Consider the following 18,105-nt stretch of genomic DNA (forward strand, 5'->3'; position numbering starts at 1 on the left):
TGCATGCCTGTATTATAGACAGTGATTGTAACAGGAGGGTTTTAGTGTACATCATTTTATTATATCAGTATTATTGGTCATTCCATGTCAAATTAAACAATTAAAATAAAATAGATAAATAAAAAATCCCGGCTTGAATTGTTGATTTTGCTAATATTTTTCTTGAAGAAAGATGAAAATATATAGTGATCAAAGCCAAAATAATAAATGTCATGGATGAATATTTACAGAGCAATCCACTATTTTGTAGAGGGGGGTCAAAAAGACAATTTTCACCTGAGATTCAGTCTCAAATTACAGGGGGGTAAAAATGACTTCAGAAAGATGGCAGCATCATAATTCTATTTTTACACAGAGATTAGTAGGTCTATTAGTAAAATCTGTTGACTTTAACAATGTTTGTTGCATTATATGCCAATGGTGGCCATTCAAAAATAAATATATATTAGCAAAATCAAAAATTTGAGGCGGGGACCTCCGGTTGAGTTGACACGGAATGACCCTTATACAGTAGTCAACGTTTGAAGTGGACCAAAACCTTTCATCAAAGTTGTCCTAAAACCAAAACAATACCCGTTCTTGTTTTAGGACAATTTTGATTAACTTTTTTGATCCACTTCAGATGTTGACTACTGTATATTCATTATATAAAAACTTTTTAAATAACTGAAATAAAATACATTGCATTAGTATTCATACCCTCTTCTGTGACACTTAAAATTTAACATTCCAGATTTTTCTATAGCAATTTGAGTCTTTCAGATTTTTTTTGTTGTTGTTGTTGTTGCTGAGATCTAGCATATTTTTCAAACTGTCAACTCCCAAGTGACCCAAATGACCAACAGCATGTGGACACAGGCTTGTGAATGTTTACTTGCGTCACTTTGTAGCTATACATTACAGTAAACATACGTTAATTCTCTGTACTACTGTATCGATTACTAGAGTATCCGTAATGCGATTGTTCCCTTTACATCATTTATGTCTTGTAGCTGGAGAGCTGGAGTGGTCTGATCGCTCAGTGTGCTCTCTAATGCTCAATCATCTGGCTAATTCCCAACGTATCCACCACGGTTCCAACACTCGAGGAAGCGAACACCATTATTCCTGAGGTTTATGAGGCACCGCAGCATTAAAAGCCTCATCTAATGGTCTTCCTTTCGAAACCAATCTCCATTGTGCCACTTCCATATACTCTCAAATCGACTTAGGCCCATTTGAGGGCATCTTTCATATTTATCATTTATCTTCATTGAAGTCACTTTGGCTCTGTGTTGGAGATTTATTGACTTCTATAAATGCATGTCACTCGCAAACTGCAAATTATTCTGATGTTTCTGCCAAGTGAATGCAAGTGAGTTTTGAGGCTGGTGAGATTCTGCTGTTAATTTCAATATGCATTGAAGAGAGTTAGGGCATTGCTTCTATACGTGTTTTTGTGTCTGCCAATCATAATGCAACCTTGAAGTGTTCAGTTGTGAGTGAGAAAATGGATGTTGGTGTGCACCATTAAAGACAAGGATTTGGAAAAGAAAATGCTAGAAGGCACAGTATGTAAAAAGTGCTGTACCAAGGGCTTCTTTGCAGATGTTCCAGAGAAGAATCTGCAGTGTATTGACAGACACATCTTGCATTATGTATTAGAAAATTACAATTTCTCTTGCCGTATTTTGTCCTGGCTTCTTGCCTAGGTGTTCAGCCAAGATTAGAGTATATCACATTGACTTCATGACTTTTAATTGATCGCAGCTCACCAGGGGCTTTTACTAAGTGATGATAAGGAATAATTTAAATCTATTGGAACTGAAGCGTGAAAGTCGGAAGTTTAATTTGACATCATATATCGACATTATTAGCATTGTTATTGTTTTAGCTGTCTGGATGTGGAAATTCTTATCGCATTTGTTCTGCGTCCTCAGAGCAGCTGCAAAGTGATGCAATCAGCCGTATTTACTTGCAGATATGCAGTGGCACTTTTGCTTCTGAGCGAAGATCAATAAAAGTGTCAGCACATCAAGGCTTGAAGCCATCTCATAAAATTTCCATGGCCGGCAGCCCGAGCCGAGGTTTGTTTCTTTGTGTCACTGTTGACAGTACGGGATATTGCGATCGTAGTTGGGCTACTTTAGCTTTTGGCAGTCAGTTCAATCAAATCTAGTTTTCTGAAAATGTCATAAGGGCTACTCCTTCAGTATACCAATGGGCTCTCCTCCCTATACAATTTGCCAAATGATGTTGACATTTATTGAAGTGCCTCAGGCAAGGCTATGCTATCAAAAAGTTTGGCAGGGAGACATTCTCTTGAGGCTTACAGGTTCATAGGCGCTGTCAAGTTTAAATTTTTTTCCTGAGGTTACATTGTAGGACACTTTAAAAATGTGTCCTTCAGGAGCTCAGGTCACGAAAAAACATCTTACTGGCAATAAATCATTTTGCACTTTACAAAACATGTTTTTGCTCATTCAATAATAGTCTAATAATTTAAAGTAACGGTAATATTTATTTTTACATTTATTTATGTGTTTTGACATTTCTATCATTTCGAGTACACTTTATGCTTTTCTGGTATCCTCTCCTTTATAAAATTGTACATTTAAAAGGACATATTAGGGAAAATGAATAAATTTACAAAGATTATAAAGATTTGCAAGGATCATGGTTGTTTAACATTAAAGTTATTAAAGTTAATCTAAAACCATAAAAAGTTGTTCTTTAATATTAAATAAAGTTAAATAAAATGGCTAAAATAAATAAATAAAATGTTGACTGAAATAAGTATGTAAGTAAATAAATGAACTTTTTGCTTTTTTCAGCTTTTTGCTAGGAAACTTCTAAATTTAGTTTAACCTAATACAATGAACTAAAACTGAAATTAAAAAGATAATTAAAAAACTACATAAATAAAACAAAATGACTAAAAATGACTTAAAACTAAAATGTATTAATAAATAACTATTACTATTAGGGCTGTCTCGTGGTTAATCACAAACAAAATAAAAGTTTGAGTTTGCCTATTATATGTGTGTACACTGTGTGTAATTATTATGTATATATAAATATACACAAATTAATGTGTATATATGTTTTTTGGGGTTTTTTGGAATTTTTAATGATATATTTAAGAGAAATATGTTATTTATGTACAAAATATTTTTATTTATATATAACACAAATTATATAAAAATTATAATAAATACATATACATGTAAATATTTCTTAAATATATACATGAATGTGTTTGTATTTTTATATATATGTAATAATTACACACAGTGCACACACATATATTAGGCAAACTCAAACTTTTATTTTGTATGTTATTAATCACAAATAATCTTTTGACAGCCCTGATTAATATTAATAAATATATAAGTTTTGTCACACTTTATTTTAAGGTCCAATTTTCACTATTAACAAACCATTAACTACGACTTTTGCCTCTGTAAACTCCTAACTTTCTGCTTGGTAACAGTTAGTATGGTACTTGTTAAATTTAGATATAGGATTATAGAGTAGGATTAGGGATGTAGAATATGGTAATGCAGAATATGTGCTTTATAAGTACTAATAAACAGCCAATATGCTAGCAATATGCATACTAATAAGCAACTAGTTAACAGTGTGAACTGATCCCTATACTAAAGTTTTACTATTCACTTTTTATTGTTTTTTCTGCAGTCAAATTCTTGATTCACTTTAAATGCTTTTACTGTCAACTCGCTTCTGATTCTCGAATCAATACAAGTCTGACATTTCCAAAAGATTCAGTGAGTTCAGGAATCACTTAGATTCAGTTAAATTTGTGAACAAATGGTTCAACTGATTCTTTTAAAAGATCATTTGACAGGGATTCTGAATCTCAAATGGACACAAGTCTTAAAATCTGCTTATTTTTATCATGATTGCCATAGGAAAATCCTCCTCTTGCTACTATATGCTCGTTCTCGCATTCTCATATGTGTCAGTCTCTATATATTTAGTATCTCCCTCCCCACTCCGCTTGGATTTCCCACTGTTTGTGTGGATTATTCTCCCAGCAGGCCAGTGGCTGGTGGTGGCGATGCACGAGGTTCTCTGTCCAGGGATTCATCTTTAATATTTCAGCAGCATGTAAAATCAGGGAGTCTTGCTTCCTCTTGATTTGCCCTGTGAGGGCCGGAGTGGAAACCAGGTCACACAGCACTCAAAGGACACTGAAGGACATACAGGAGATGAGAATGCCATTAGCCCTGCGCCTGTGACTGTATCTGGAGACATCATAGAGACACACGTCACAGACAGGAAATGTGAAATCTGTCTCTGCACTGCTATTGTGCTCGGCCTTTGTGACTGTGACCGATTCTTCTTATCATCAGCATCATTATCTGCTAAGTCTGAAATAATAAAAGATAAATAAGTAGAGGAATGGTATTTTTAGACCTCCAGTTCTCGACTATGTGTTTGGACACACAAGTCAGATTGTATGAATGTCATTGCATTGAAACAAAATGACCAAGTGGCATCTGCATACAAATGATGCTAGAGATTTTCCCAGAAATGTTATGCCATTTTTGAATGGATTGAACTGATTTAGCGCTGAAACCCTACTGTAATTTTTAGAAAGGCCAAGGATCAGCGATCTCCACGTAAAACTGATTGTGCAGACCAAAACGTAAGTCGTAAAGACTTGAAACTTGGAGGGATGGTAGTACTCACACTGCCGACAATGTCACCAAGGCTTGCCCCAATTGGCCTGACGGGGGCACTACAGCAATCAAAAGTATGAAATCGCTCATAACTCCTAAACTGTCAGTCGCAGGCTCAAGTGTCTTATGTCGTTGGAATCCTTTTTGGGCATTTTGGATTTTTTGAAAAACCAGCTTTTGCGAACTAGTCATAGGTTTTTCGCCCGATCGGAACCAAACCAGTGCAGAAAGATTCTCTGGAGAGTGAAAAAAAAAAACTTTTTGACTCACCGTTGCAAAGGGACGACAAAATCAGAACATTTATATAAGAGCTCAATCTGAGGTCGCAGGACAAAAATTGCGGAGCTTGGCCACTTGGTGGCGCTATAAGAGAGAAAAAAACATAAAAATGGCAATACCTATGCAACCATTTGTCCTATCAACATGAAAGTTGCTGAGCACGGTCTTGGTCCAAAATGCAACAAGTGTCTATAAGGATATTAGTATATCTAAAAAAAAAAATGGAATTGGCCAATGAAATTTTTAGCACTTATTAGACAAGGTTAACGGAGGCCGAACGAAACAAAACTGGGGTGGGCCTGTTTGACTCACAGTCCCAAAGGTCTGTGAGAAATTTGAAAAAAATTGGTCACTGGGGAGCATTAACGCATTTTTCAAGGATGTAAACGACTGTACATTGCAGAGTCTATCGCACATACATGCGATATTCATACCATATGACAGAACTCCTCATTCTGGACAACTTTGCCTCTAGAACCACTGCTGTGAATCAAATCGTTTGTTAAATGATTGAGAATGTTGTTGAATGATTGAGAATTGAGAGATGTAAAAAACCTACTTTTGCGAACTAGTCCTAGGTTTTTCACTCAATCTGGAAAAAAAAAACACTGAAATACAATTCTCTGGACTTGCTAGGCCAATAATTATCAAGAAAATGTTAAAATGTATCCTTTGGGAAGCTATAACGGGGTCGTTTAGAAAAGGGGTCTGTCCAAATTTACCCAAAATCCTAAAGGAAAACTCAAAACTTCACAAAACCTGGTGAGCACATGCGACAGGTGACTCTAAACAAGAATGCAAAGTTTTAAGGAGATTGGACCACAGCTGGTGCTATAACAGTCATAAATGTTAAAATGCATAATATTTCTATGGTAAATTACCTGGATTTGTCAACAATGCTTTTTTAAATCATTGATTTAGATGGTTACAGGCTTGCGACGTTATCTATTTTCATATGTGCTTAAATGCCTTAAAGCTCTTGAATCGCTGCTTGCACCACACACACACACACACACACACACACACACACACACACACACATATAACATCACTGGTGTAGTTCATCACATTAACAGCCAGCATGATCCACCAGGCTTTTGAGCATGCAAATACAGTAAATGGCACATAATAATAACTCTAAAATGACTTTTAGATTCTCTGTTAGTCACACATCTATTCACTGTATGAATCCACAGGGTTCAACTTGAACTTTGAAGATGAAACTACACATACATATGAGTCTGTATATTTAAATAACTGGCACTTGTTTTAGATTATCTATTGCAATAAATATTGCAAGACACTCATATATGGTTATAAGTATTGCTTACGTGTTTAAATATGTTTTGGGTCTAACATTTAAATATGTTTAAATACGTTTGTGTTTAAAACTGATTATTAGAAGTTGGTCAGCTACTCTAATTCTTTTCTGTAAATGATTATTATTTTAACCCTGAGATTTTCATTTAATTTAATAATTCTGAAATTCAGTATTTGGAAATTGCTAGTAAATTTCACAAATAATTACAAATAAACAGAAGACTGAAATTGTGTTTTCTAGAAATAACATACTCTAATAGTATTTATTTACAGCTTTGAAGAATTAATTGTTTTTAATTGTATTTAATTTATTTTTTATTGTAAAATATTTATTTTAATGCACAATACTTTATTTGTATTTATTGTAATTGAATTGTATTAATTTATTTTAATAGAGTTTGATTTAACTGTGCTGTGTTTCAGAGAAAATGGAGTGTGAAAATGAACATCAAATCAAAAAACGCTAAAATAATTTTTCTGTAGCACTTTAGAATAGGGAACACATTCACTATTAATTAAAACTTTTTTCCCCTCAATAAACTCCTAATTTGTTGCTTAATGAGCCATTACCCATTTTCCTGTTTCAGTTTTGCCATGATTACTCTGTTTGCACTATATGAATGCACTAAGGCCCAGAAAAAAAGATCGAGACAGCAGTTTCACAGGCCTGCCAAAGAAGCAACACCTGTTTTAATTCTCTTTGTGTAACTGAATATAAACAGGAGTGTGGGAACAAGCTGACCACTGATTTGATGTCCGGAAATCCTGATGAGGTACACGACTGTCCATTGTGTAGTTGACGTCTTTGCTCTTCTGCATCATGAGAGTCTTGTCACAGACACCAGCTCAATGTAAACACAGCGGCCCTCGTGTCCCTTACTGTATAAGGCTGTTGAATTCCAGCGTGTGGAGAATACATTACACCAAACATGAGTTGAGCTGCATGGGAAGCTATTAAGGTGATGTATGAGTCAGGTCGCCTGTCTGCAGGGTCAAAGCTGAGGGATTGCAGTTGCAGCTTGGGACACAGCAGACAGTTTGGAAGAACGCGTTCATGACAGTAATGAGAAATGAAGCTCAGATAATATAATGACTGTTGTGGATAGTCATATGGTAGTACTGTGTTGTTTACAGTACATGTTCACATATGTGATGTTATAATGATGCTCATATATTTTAAGCGTCTTCAGTGTTGCTAAATGTAAAGTACAGTACGTTTGCTCACTAGCGCATCTGCTGCATATACGTACATATACATAAATGCAGTAGCATTTTTGGTAGTGCTGGATTTGGCTAGGATATGTCATGACATCAGTGCTTTTTGAGATATGGAGTGTATGTCTGCTTTTGTGAGCAGGTGCGTGTGGCAGGATGAATTCAAAGAGGTGCGGAAGCTGGTTTTCACACACGCCGGTAACCGGCAAATACTCTTCATACCCAGCAAGTCTATCGCTCGAGTTGTGTGTGCGGCTTCTCAATAGCTGCCTGGGCTTGAATTGAATGCAGATTGATTGTTTCAGGGGGTTGCGTAGCAGCTGCTAATTGGTAATGAGGAGCATTTGCAGTAGCTCGTTGAGGTCTGGTCTGAATTAGACAGCTCCGCCCCAAACAGATACTGATACAGGCTAAAAATATCGCTCAACTGATGAACTGAGAAATTTTTGGTAACACTTTCTGTAAAGCCTGTACATGTCATGCATTTTAAATCTCTTCCTAATATCCTGGAGGTTGCCTGTGTAATAAAAAGGCATTATTCTTGTCAATTATGCAAACAGTGCAAGACCAAAGTCCGAAGCTTAATACGTAGATTTAATGTTTTGTTCAAATCATTAACCTTAAGTAACAATAGTAATAACAATGCTTGTCTTGGCTTCTTGCAACTTATTTTTATAATGGATCTGACCATAATGTGAAAATTGTAAATACTTTTTATTAATTAAATTGTATTTTTTTTTTGTTTGTTTGTTTTTTATTCCATTTAGTATTCCATTTAAATAAAAAAAAATGTATAATTGTGTTTTCAAATGTATAAAATTACACAGCTGCTTATGTGAACAAACAACATCCATGGTTTTAAGGTATTATAAATACTTTTTAATGCATTAAAAAAAATTAAAAGCATTTTAATACATTTAAAATCATTATACTTACAGGGTTCATAGAAATTCATATTATTTTTGCTAATTATATCCAAAAAGAACTTAGAATTCACAAATCTCTGTCCAAAAAAGAAGTGCACTTAATTGTACAGAAAGTAAATTTATGGTGTACTTTAATCTTTAAAGTATTTAAAAAAAAAAAAAAAAAAAAAAAAAACAGCTGTACATGCAGATGTAACATTAATGAAAAATTATTGTTAAGTGTACTTGAGTACTAATGACTGTTTCTTAACACACATAAGTACACTTAAAAAAAAAACTCACTTTGTATTATTTTATTAATATTTTGTCATGCTTTAAAGATGTATCTTTACAAGCATGTGTAAATTTGATAATTGATCATTTAGTATACTCATTTAGTAACTGTTATAGAACAGTTTTACTGTATGTTTATTGTATTTTAAATGTACTTCATGTTACTTCATTACAAAATGTAATATATTTAAATATATTATATAATTATAAGTTCCAAGTTCCAATTTTAATTTACCATAAATTCTTGTCAGTACATTCAGCAGTACTTTAACCATATTTGACAGCAGAATTACTGAAATTACATAGAAGGATGTACTTAAATCCTACTTAAGTGTGTCAAAAAGCACTTTAAAGTTCAGCAAGTTGCATATAATATGAATTCGAACTATAAAATATTTTAATTTAGTTGCAATTAACATGCAGTTAAGTGTCTGAAAACATTACATTCAGTTCACACTTAAGTATATCATTTCCGAAATAAGCCCTCTATTTAAAAGTATGCTAAAGTGTACTTCGTTTTAAGCTATTTCTAGTACACACAAATCTAATGAAGCTGCTTCATTGCAATGACCTTTCAGTGCACCTAGTAATTCTTGATAGTAAAATGCCACATGTCTCCTTAGATTCAGAACATGAAATTAATTTGAGTTCATGAATTATTGCTATGCTACTCATAAGGTCATATCAAACGTGTAGCTGTGGAGCAGCTGTATGAATGTGCAGCGCAGTGACAGTGTGCACACACTGTAGCTTAATCTGTATGGAAAATCTGTTCTCTTTGCATTCACCCACATTTTTCTCTCTTGTCACAACAACCCAGAGCTCCTTTCAGAACAACACGCCTCTTTGCGGAAACAGCGTTCCTATTTGAGAGCACCGGGAACAGCGAGGGGTCTAAATCTTCTGTGAGAATGTCACTTGTGGAAAAAAAGCCTCTTGGTTTTGGAGTGCTCTTCCTGAAATAGGCCTGTCTGAACTACCGATGACCAATGGGAATCCACTCGTCTTTCATATACAATACAAGCCGTTTCATCTGTCATCTCAATGGCTCGTCTCTACCTAGAGCTGCTATAATGACCCGGAGATTCTGCTGGAATGTTAATGAAAGTGTTTTACACATAAAAAGATCGTCACATGGTGATGGACATTTTTTTCTTCCACAGTAACTGATCAGGGATCTGAGTTGAGGCTTTGATGGATAGATAGTTGAGAATGTGTGAGGTTTGGATAATTGAAGTGGAAGAAATTATGATGTTTGAAGTTGACTTCAAACATCATTCGTGTGGGTGAACCTCACAAAACCTGGGTCAGATGGTCAAGTTTTAACCCAAAATCAAAGAGAATGAATATGAATTGATTTTTGCTTAAAGATATAGTTCACCAAAAATTTTTAATTCTGTTGTTTATTCACCCTCAAGCTGTTTCAAACCTGTATGCCTTTCTATCTTCCGTTGAGCACAAAAGAAGATATTTTGAGTGCCATGGTCATTGTAAAGTTTTATTTAAAGGGGTCATCGGATGCAAAGTTCACTTTTACATGTTGTTTGAACATTAATGTGTGTTGGCAGTGTATGTACAGATCTACCCTATAATGATAAAAATCCATGCAGTGGTTTTTAATTAATCTGTAAAAATAATATCCCCTTTTTCAAATCGAGCCATTCTCAAAAACCTGTCGTTGTGGCGTCACACCCACAGAGGCCGCTCCCACGATAGTTGATTGACATGAGCTCTTACCTCAGACCAGCTGTCACAGTCTGACCTCCATTGTTTTGATGCCGGAGCAGGGATGTAAGTTAGACAAGAATATCTCCGATTGAGCGATTGAGGTGTTGTGTTTCTGGATGTAATATTGAACATAGCGGTCGTCATTTACTCCCCACATCTGAGCCGCTGAAGATGCAGTGGATTACATTTGTTTGTGAAGGGAATGCGCCTCCCGATCTACATATATCTGTCTATGTTCGCGCAAATCATTCGTGATCCAGCTTCACCTACAGCAGAAGTGAGTATAAGGGTTTTTTTATGAATCTTTGCAATTGCCTTTCCTAATAACATGCTAGTTAGCAAGTTTAGCGGCTACACATGGCTAAAGTAAACAGGCTCGTCACTCCACAGAGAGAAGAGAGGGGCGGGGCGAGCAGAGCTCATTAACATTTAAAGCAACCTTGACCAGAATAGGATGATTTTTGCAGAGCTGATTTTGGTAAGGTAAAAAAGATGTTATTTACACTACCATTGAGAAAATTTAACCAAAGCATGTTATAGACTTTTCATTAAGACCCTAAAGAATCATATCAACTTGTGGAAAATGGGCCCTTTAATGTTTTGAAGAATGTTGGTAACTGTTGACAGTACACTCTAAAAAGCAACCCAACTTTGGTTATTTGGCAACCCAGCGCTGGGTAAATATTGGACAGAACACATGCTGGGTTATTTTGACCGAGCTGGTTGGGTTAAATGTTTTAAGTCAACTATTGTTAAAAAAGTATTATACTGCTGGCTTAAAATGGACTGGAACTTATAAAAAACACACAGAATTACTAGAGGCAATAGCCAAAATTAAAAGATGAACATTCATTATTAAGCAAGAACGCATGGACAAAATACAAGACAAACTGAATTTTTTTGAGTGAATACAGCATAGTATTTACAATATCACATACATTTAAACTCATTTAACAAGCATTTAAGACATAAAAAATGTAACATTTAAAAGTAGCATTTTAATTTATTGTATTCCAGAATGTAGAGGACTCAAAAAGCATGCGGTCTGAGTGTAACTCAGCAGCTGGGTAAAAAAATATTAAAAATAACCCAATAACAAACAAGTTGAACCCAGCATTTGGGTTAAAAAATTAAAATAACTCAGCACCTGTGTAAAAATATTACAAATAACCCAATAAAGTGATCCAGCGGTTTGAACCCAGCATTTGGGTTAAGAAAAATAACCCAGCATTTTTTAGAGTGTAGCCATTGAGTTCCATAGTATGTAAGAAAAAAAAATACTATGGAAGTCAACAGTAAATGATGACAGGATTGAATTTTTTTGGGTGAACTATCCTTTAACAAAAACAAACAAACAAACAAACAACAACAAAAAAAACAACAACAAAATGAGTAGTTCACTCCAAAATGGAAATGTTCTTTCGTTTTACTCGCTCATATTTTAGTCAAAATTATTTATTCACCATGATATTTCAAAAATTTATGCTGTGATTTTGTCCCCATGGAACATGAAAGGAGAATGTTTTTACATATTGTACAGCAACAGTACATGGCTATATCTGTTAATCTCTAAAAAAGATGACAATACTGCATGTTCCATTTCCATGTTTCTAACTGGCAACTTAATATTTTTTTTAGTGTGTTAATCACGTAATAAAAATGGTAGAAGTTACAGAATACCATAGTGTACGAATCATCATTTGTTATTTATTTATTTATTTGTCCTTTTTTGTAGCTTGACATCCCATGTTTACTATTAATTATTTTTGTATGCATAACAATGCACATTTAAATTTTTGAGTGTTATTTTAGTATTCTATATATGCTAGTATAGTATTTATTAATATTTTGAATGACCTCCCTAGTGAATAAATTAATAAAAATATAAATGTCTTTTAAAGACTGACATTATACAGAGATCAGAGAATCCTGATGATTAGAAATATTAAAGCACATTTTAATCAATATTACGAAATGTGCATTGTGCAGTAAAGAAATACTCAAATTAAAGTTTAATTATACTTAAGTGATGTCAATAAATATGTTAATGGATTTAAAGTATACTTAGTATGAAATAAATGTATTTTAATTAAATTATAAAAATATAAAATATATGTATTTTAATTTTAGTGCTTATTTTAGTTTGTTTAATTTTAGTTTTAGCAAATTTGTTATGCTTTTGTTTCATTTTTTCAGTTTTTCATCTAATATTTATATTTTATTTCAGCTTTAAGTTAGTGAAAATAATTTTTAAAGTAGATTACTTCCAGAACAAAAATTTACTCCAGAACAGATAATTTACTTACCCCCTTGTCACCCAAGATGTTTGTTTCTTTCTTTCCTCAGTCTGAAGAAATTATGTTTCTTGAAGAAAACATTCCAGAATTTTTCTCCATATAGTGGTCTTCTATTGTGCCCGTGAGTTTGAACTTCCAAAATACAGTTTAAATGCAGCTTCAAAGGGCTCTAATCGAACCCAGCCGAGGAAGAAGGCTCGTAAGGTAAGTATCTAGAAACGATAGGTTATTTTCCAAAAAAAAAAAACAACAACTTATATACTTTTTAACTTCAAACACTCATCTTGTCTCGTCTCTGCGATACGCACTTTGTGTAAGGTTGGTCGAAAAACTCCCATCTTATTTTCTCCTCCAACTTCAGAATCACCCTATATCGTTGTTTTACCCTTTTTTGCAAAGGGCATTTGATCTTTGCACATTCACTTTGTAAACCCTGGGTTGGTACTTCTGCAGTGATGTAGGACAATTCTAAAGTTGGAGGAGAAAATGAGATGGGAGTTTTTAGATAAGACTCTTCTTCCTCGACTGGGATCATTTAGAGTCCTTTGAAGCTGCATTGAAACTGCATTTTGGAAATTCAAACTGACAGGCACCACTGAAGTCCACTATATGGAGAGAAATCCTGAAATGTTTTCCTCAGAAAACATAATTTCTTTACCACTGAAGAAAGAAAGATATGAACATCTTGGATGACAAGGGGGTGGGTAAATTATCTGTAATTTTTTGTTCTGGAAGAGACCACCTTTAATAGTTTAATCTTGGTTTTAGTTACCAGTAACTCTGTTTTGGGTGAGCTGTCCCAGCTTTGTTATTTTATTAAAGGGGTTCTTAATGACACAATGCATTAAATCACATTCTCATTACAGATTATGCATATTTTAAACCATAAAGTATTTATATATCACTTTTAAAATTCGTTGCACTGCCTTGAATGTTTGCTACAACTCTAGCAACCTTAATTTTTACTTTGATTTAGGGGTAAAATATGTGACCTTGGACCACAAAACCAGTCATAAGGGTCATTTTTTAAAATTGAGGTTTATACATCATCTGAACCCTGAATAAATAAGCTTTCCATTGATGTATGGTTTGTTAGGATAGGACAATATTTGGCTGAAATACAAAATCTGGAATCTGTGGGTGAACAAAAACCAAATATTGAGAAAGTTCCCTTTTAAAGTTGTCCAAGTGACGTTCTTAGCAATGCTAATTACTAATCAAAAATTAAGTTTTGATATATTTATGGTAATTTACAAAATATCTTCATGGAACATGATCCTGTTAATATCCTAATGATTTTTGGCATATAATTTTGACCATACAGTGTATTGTTGGTTATTGCTATAAATATACCTGTGCTACTTAAGATTGATTTTGTTGTCCAGGGTCACATATGACCTAGGCCTGTTTTTGTGAAATAAGGACCCGAGGCAGTGAGTCATCAAGTCTGACCTTATGAACTCCACCTTTATTTCCAGCGTCTGAACACCTGCCGTTCTGAAATGTCAAGGTGTGTCGCTTCAGTTTTAACCTCAAACTCTCTCTGTGTGTCTCTTTGTATTGCCTTCAGTGTTGCTTTTCACACCTCGGTCCCTCTGCCTTTGTCTTTCTGTCCGGATCTCTTTTCACTCGTTCTCGCACCTTCACCTTTATCTTCCCTCTCCGTATCTCTGTCCTATTCACTTCGCCTCATTCAAGAGCAGGCTGTCTCCACAGTCTCTCTTATCTTTAACCTCTCCGTCCCTCCCTTTCGTCCACTTTTTTTCTTTTTATATCTTTCTCTCTCAATCTCGTGGCTCTCACCCAGAGAAGTGTTGGAGCGTCGTAACTGGCAACACGACAGTCCCATAATCGCCTGTCAATGCTGATTCGCGGACTCTCCTTCTCTTTTTTCACCTCCCACCCCTCCTCCTCCTCGCTCTCCCTCTCTCGCTCCGGGGCCACGCTGGCACCGCCTCCCCAGCAACGGTCGTGGAGGTTGAAACAGCCACAGATGGTGCTGAGACTCACAAGCAGCCACTCTACTACAACTCTGTGTGTGACAGAAAGAGTGTGAAGACGGAGCGCTCAGCACCTCCGGGACACACGAGCGCTCCAGAGGAAATATTTATGACCCAACGGCAGTGAGTGACCCCCCTCGAGCAGACAGGATCTCCAGCGAGGAGCCGCGCGCAGCTCCATATGAGCCGACACTCACAGACGCACGAGCAGAGCAGGTTCGGGCAGGAGCGCGGCCACGGGGAGGAAGTTTTCTTCTGTCATCAAACCCTTTGAGGATTAAACAGCGGGGAAAAAGACAGACAGAAACCTCAGCATGAGCAGTTGCAGGAAGAGATGCAAGAGGGAGATACTGAAGTTTGCTCAGTACCTCTTCAGACTTATTACTGGTACACTCAATGCAGGTAAAGTTCCGGTGTTTCAAGTTTTTCATCGTGGAAATACTGAACTTTGGGTTTGCTCTTGGTTGCATTCGTGTGATGCGCCTGCATTTGCAACGGCATACAAAATACTGTGGTGCAAGCTTGCGTTATATACATACAGTAAGTTGAGAGCAGCAGAGCAGCTCAAACAACCTGCAGGCATCACGTAACCACATTTTGACTTTTGTTATTCGTCTTCTCCTTCCTAATCCGCTTAATCATGTCAATTAATCCCAGGCTACTGACAATTAGGAGGAGGCAAACAAAATTTCCCCATCATTTACCAAATGTAAATTGATGTGTCAGCTGTTTCAAGGAGAGATGGGCTCTTCTCCATGGATTTAGTCATGTTGTCCTGTCCTTGAGTATCCTGCTGTAGTTTCCCCAGTGTGTCTACAAATTATGTCAAACTGCGTGCAGGTAATTTGGGCGGTGGACCATATTTCTGAAATGTATAGGCTTGCTGCTGGAAATCAGCTATATATCAAAACAAATACATGAGGTGACTGTGTTGACCTTGATAAATGGTTTACTTGTCAAGATGTGCTCTTTGCATCCATCAAAAACCCTTTATATGGTCTTAATAATTTAAAAGAAATTAATTCAAATTATTAATTAAATAATAAAAAAATACAATTTATAAACAGTAAAACAATTAATTAATATAATTTTAGCATTTAATTAAATTCTAATCAATTGTTTTTATTTAAATTTTAAATGTATGCTTTTTTCATTAAGCAAATATTTAAATTCTGATCACAAAAACTTTTTAAAATATTAAAAAAATAAAAATAATAACGGTGTGTGTGCAATATCTACAAACAGTTAATATTTTTGTGAATATATAGTTGTTATATTGATCTTATAATTATTGTTTAATAATTCTATTATATAATTTATAATAGAATTATATAATTTATTATATAATCTAAAGTTTTTTTTTTATCATTTATTATCCATGTAATTATTTATGTATATGTTCCAATCCCAAAAACAACTCCATTGTGAACAAATAATTAACCAAAAAATACAATATAAAAATATAAAATATTTTAGATAAATAGCACTCATTTGAAATCAAAATAACCTGTAGGGCTATTGAACCAACATTTTAAAATGTAAATATATACATTTATTTCAATAAATCTCACTATTTTATATATAATAGTTTTTTTAATTATATATATTAATTATATATATTTAAATAAATATCACCATTTTAATTAGAACAACCTTTATTTAAAATAACCTGAAGGGTCAATATATATATATATATATATATATATATATATATATATATATATATACACAGTTATGCAAATAAATTTGTCCCCCTCTATATATCCAAATAACCTGAAGGGTTATTAAACCAACATTTTAAATATGTATAATTATCCAAATAAATGTGCCCCACTCCATAAAAAATAAAATATAAAAATGTTATAAATATCATCTTTTTAATTTGAATAGTCTAAATGTGTCTTTCCATTTTAGATGAAGTTACCCTTTGCATTCAGGACTGCAGTTTGCTAATTATGGTAATTTACTGATTCAGCACGAGAAAGTTGTTCTAGCTAATTCAGGCAAATCTGATGTGATTTATGGTTGATTTGACAGATTTTTTGTTGTTGTTCTTGGCTCTTTCCCTACATTCGCATTTATTGATTATGGTGTATCTGTTTTGCTTGTGAGCAATATGCAGTGTATCTCTGCAGCATGTGAATCTGTGTGTCTGAATGTGTGGGAGTGTTTGACAACAAAGACCACGGATGGCAAAACCTGGCATGCATTGCGTTGCTGGTCTTATTTCTTATGAATACCGTGCATTAATGTGTTGTGTACATGGAGGAGTTTTTCATGTAACCCTTGAGAAAGATAAAAAGACGTGCAGTGAAGGCTTGAGTACTGCTGAGGGCTTCGTTTAAGCAGATTTCTGTAGGCGGTCTGATGTGGTGTTTGATCATCAACACTTGACAGGGAAAGCAAGTCTTTTCCTCATTAAAGTCTTGTGTTGATTGGGGTCATGTGTTGATACAAGACATGTCTTCTGTGTTTGTGACAGGTTTTCGTAGTTATTATTGAATTCTTTTTAGCATAGTCAAGCATTTTTGGTGCCATTGATCATAAGCTGGTGTCTTGTTTATGGTGCAAAAAAAGTGTTTTCCTGTAAAATATCTCAAGATTTGGGCTATTTTTTAAGCACAAATGTTTGAGACATTAAGACAACATTTGCAGGTCACTAGTAAACTTTATGAATAATTTATGTTTTTTCTCAATATAGACTTCTCACATTCAAACTTTCCTGTGATTATAAACAGTATCAATTCATATTTGTCTTTTCCTCTGCTTAAATAGTCATAGATATACTGCTTAATCCAAAACCATTACTTAACAGTTTGCCAAATGGTGATTTAAACAGATTAAGGGTCAAATTCATGAAAAATTAATTTATCCTGATATTGATGTCAGCTGTTTGGTGATGATTACCAGAAGATATCAATAATGAATTAAAAGTGCTGCAAGGGATCTGGAGGAAGCCCAATGTCAGGTATTCTGCTGAGTCACAGAAAATGACTTTTAATATTGATAGTCTGGCAGACTGACAGCTTTTCTGACTGCAAGTTGCTGGATACCGTCTCTCTGCCATCCTTGTTAAGGTGCTGTATTGATTCGGCTGACACAATAAGACAATCCGTCCGTAAATGGATGTAGAGCAGTGATCTTCTTTCTGTTTTGTCCTGCTTTTTCTCAGTTCTCAACTAAAATGCACTTTTTCCTTTTTAGTTTAAATGTATAAAGCAACTTTACCCAACCTTGAAGTGCAAATTGCATTTCAAGAAGACAAAAAAAATGTGCTAGTATTGAAGCATGTGAAGATTTAATATGCATAAATGCATTAGCAAAGGAAAATGAGATGGAAAATTAAGTTAAATTCCAAAAACAGATTATCTTGTACTTTTCT

The 18,105-nt window shown here is 34.6% G+C and overlaps 1 protein-coding gene across 5 annotated transcripts in view; it reads left to right on the forward strand.

Annotated features, from left to right (window-relative positions):
- Positions 1–18,105, forward strand: part of kcnip4a (potassium voltage-gated channel interacting protein 4a) — a 240,063-nt gene that overhangs the window by 57,646 nt on the left and 164,312 nt on the right. The window contains exon 1 of one of the 5 annotated variants that reach the window (XM_051115602.1): positions 14,719–15,125. The exons of the other annotated variants lie outside the window; for them this stretch is intronic. Coding sequence (XP_050971559.1) covers positions 15,038–15,125 — 88 coding nt within the window. The 5' untranslated portion in view covers positions 14,719–15,037. Of the gene's footprint in view, positions 1–14,718; positions 15,126–18,105 lie in introns of those variants that run through there. 5 annotated transcript variants of the gene reach the window in all.

The sequence above is a fragment of the Labeo rohita genome, chromosome 7 (assembly GCF_022985175.1).
Source record: "Labeo rohita strain BAU-BD-2019 chromosome 7, IGBB_LRoh.1.0, whole genome shotgun sequence".
Classification (NCBI taxonomy): domain Eukaryota; kingdom Metazoa; phylum Chordata; class Actinopteri; order Cypriniformes; family Cyprinidae; genus Labeo; species Labeo rohita.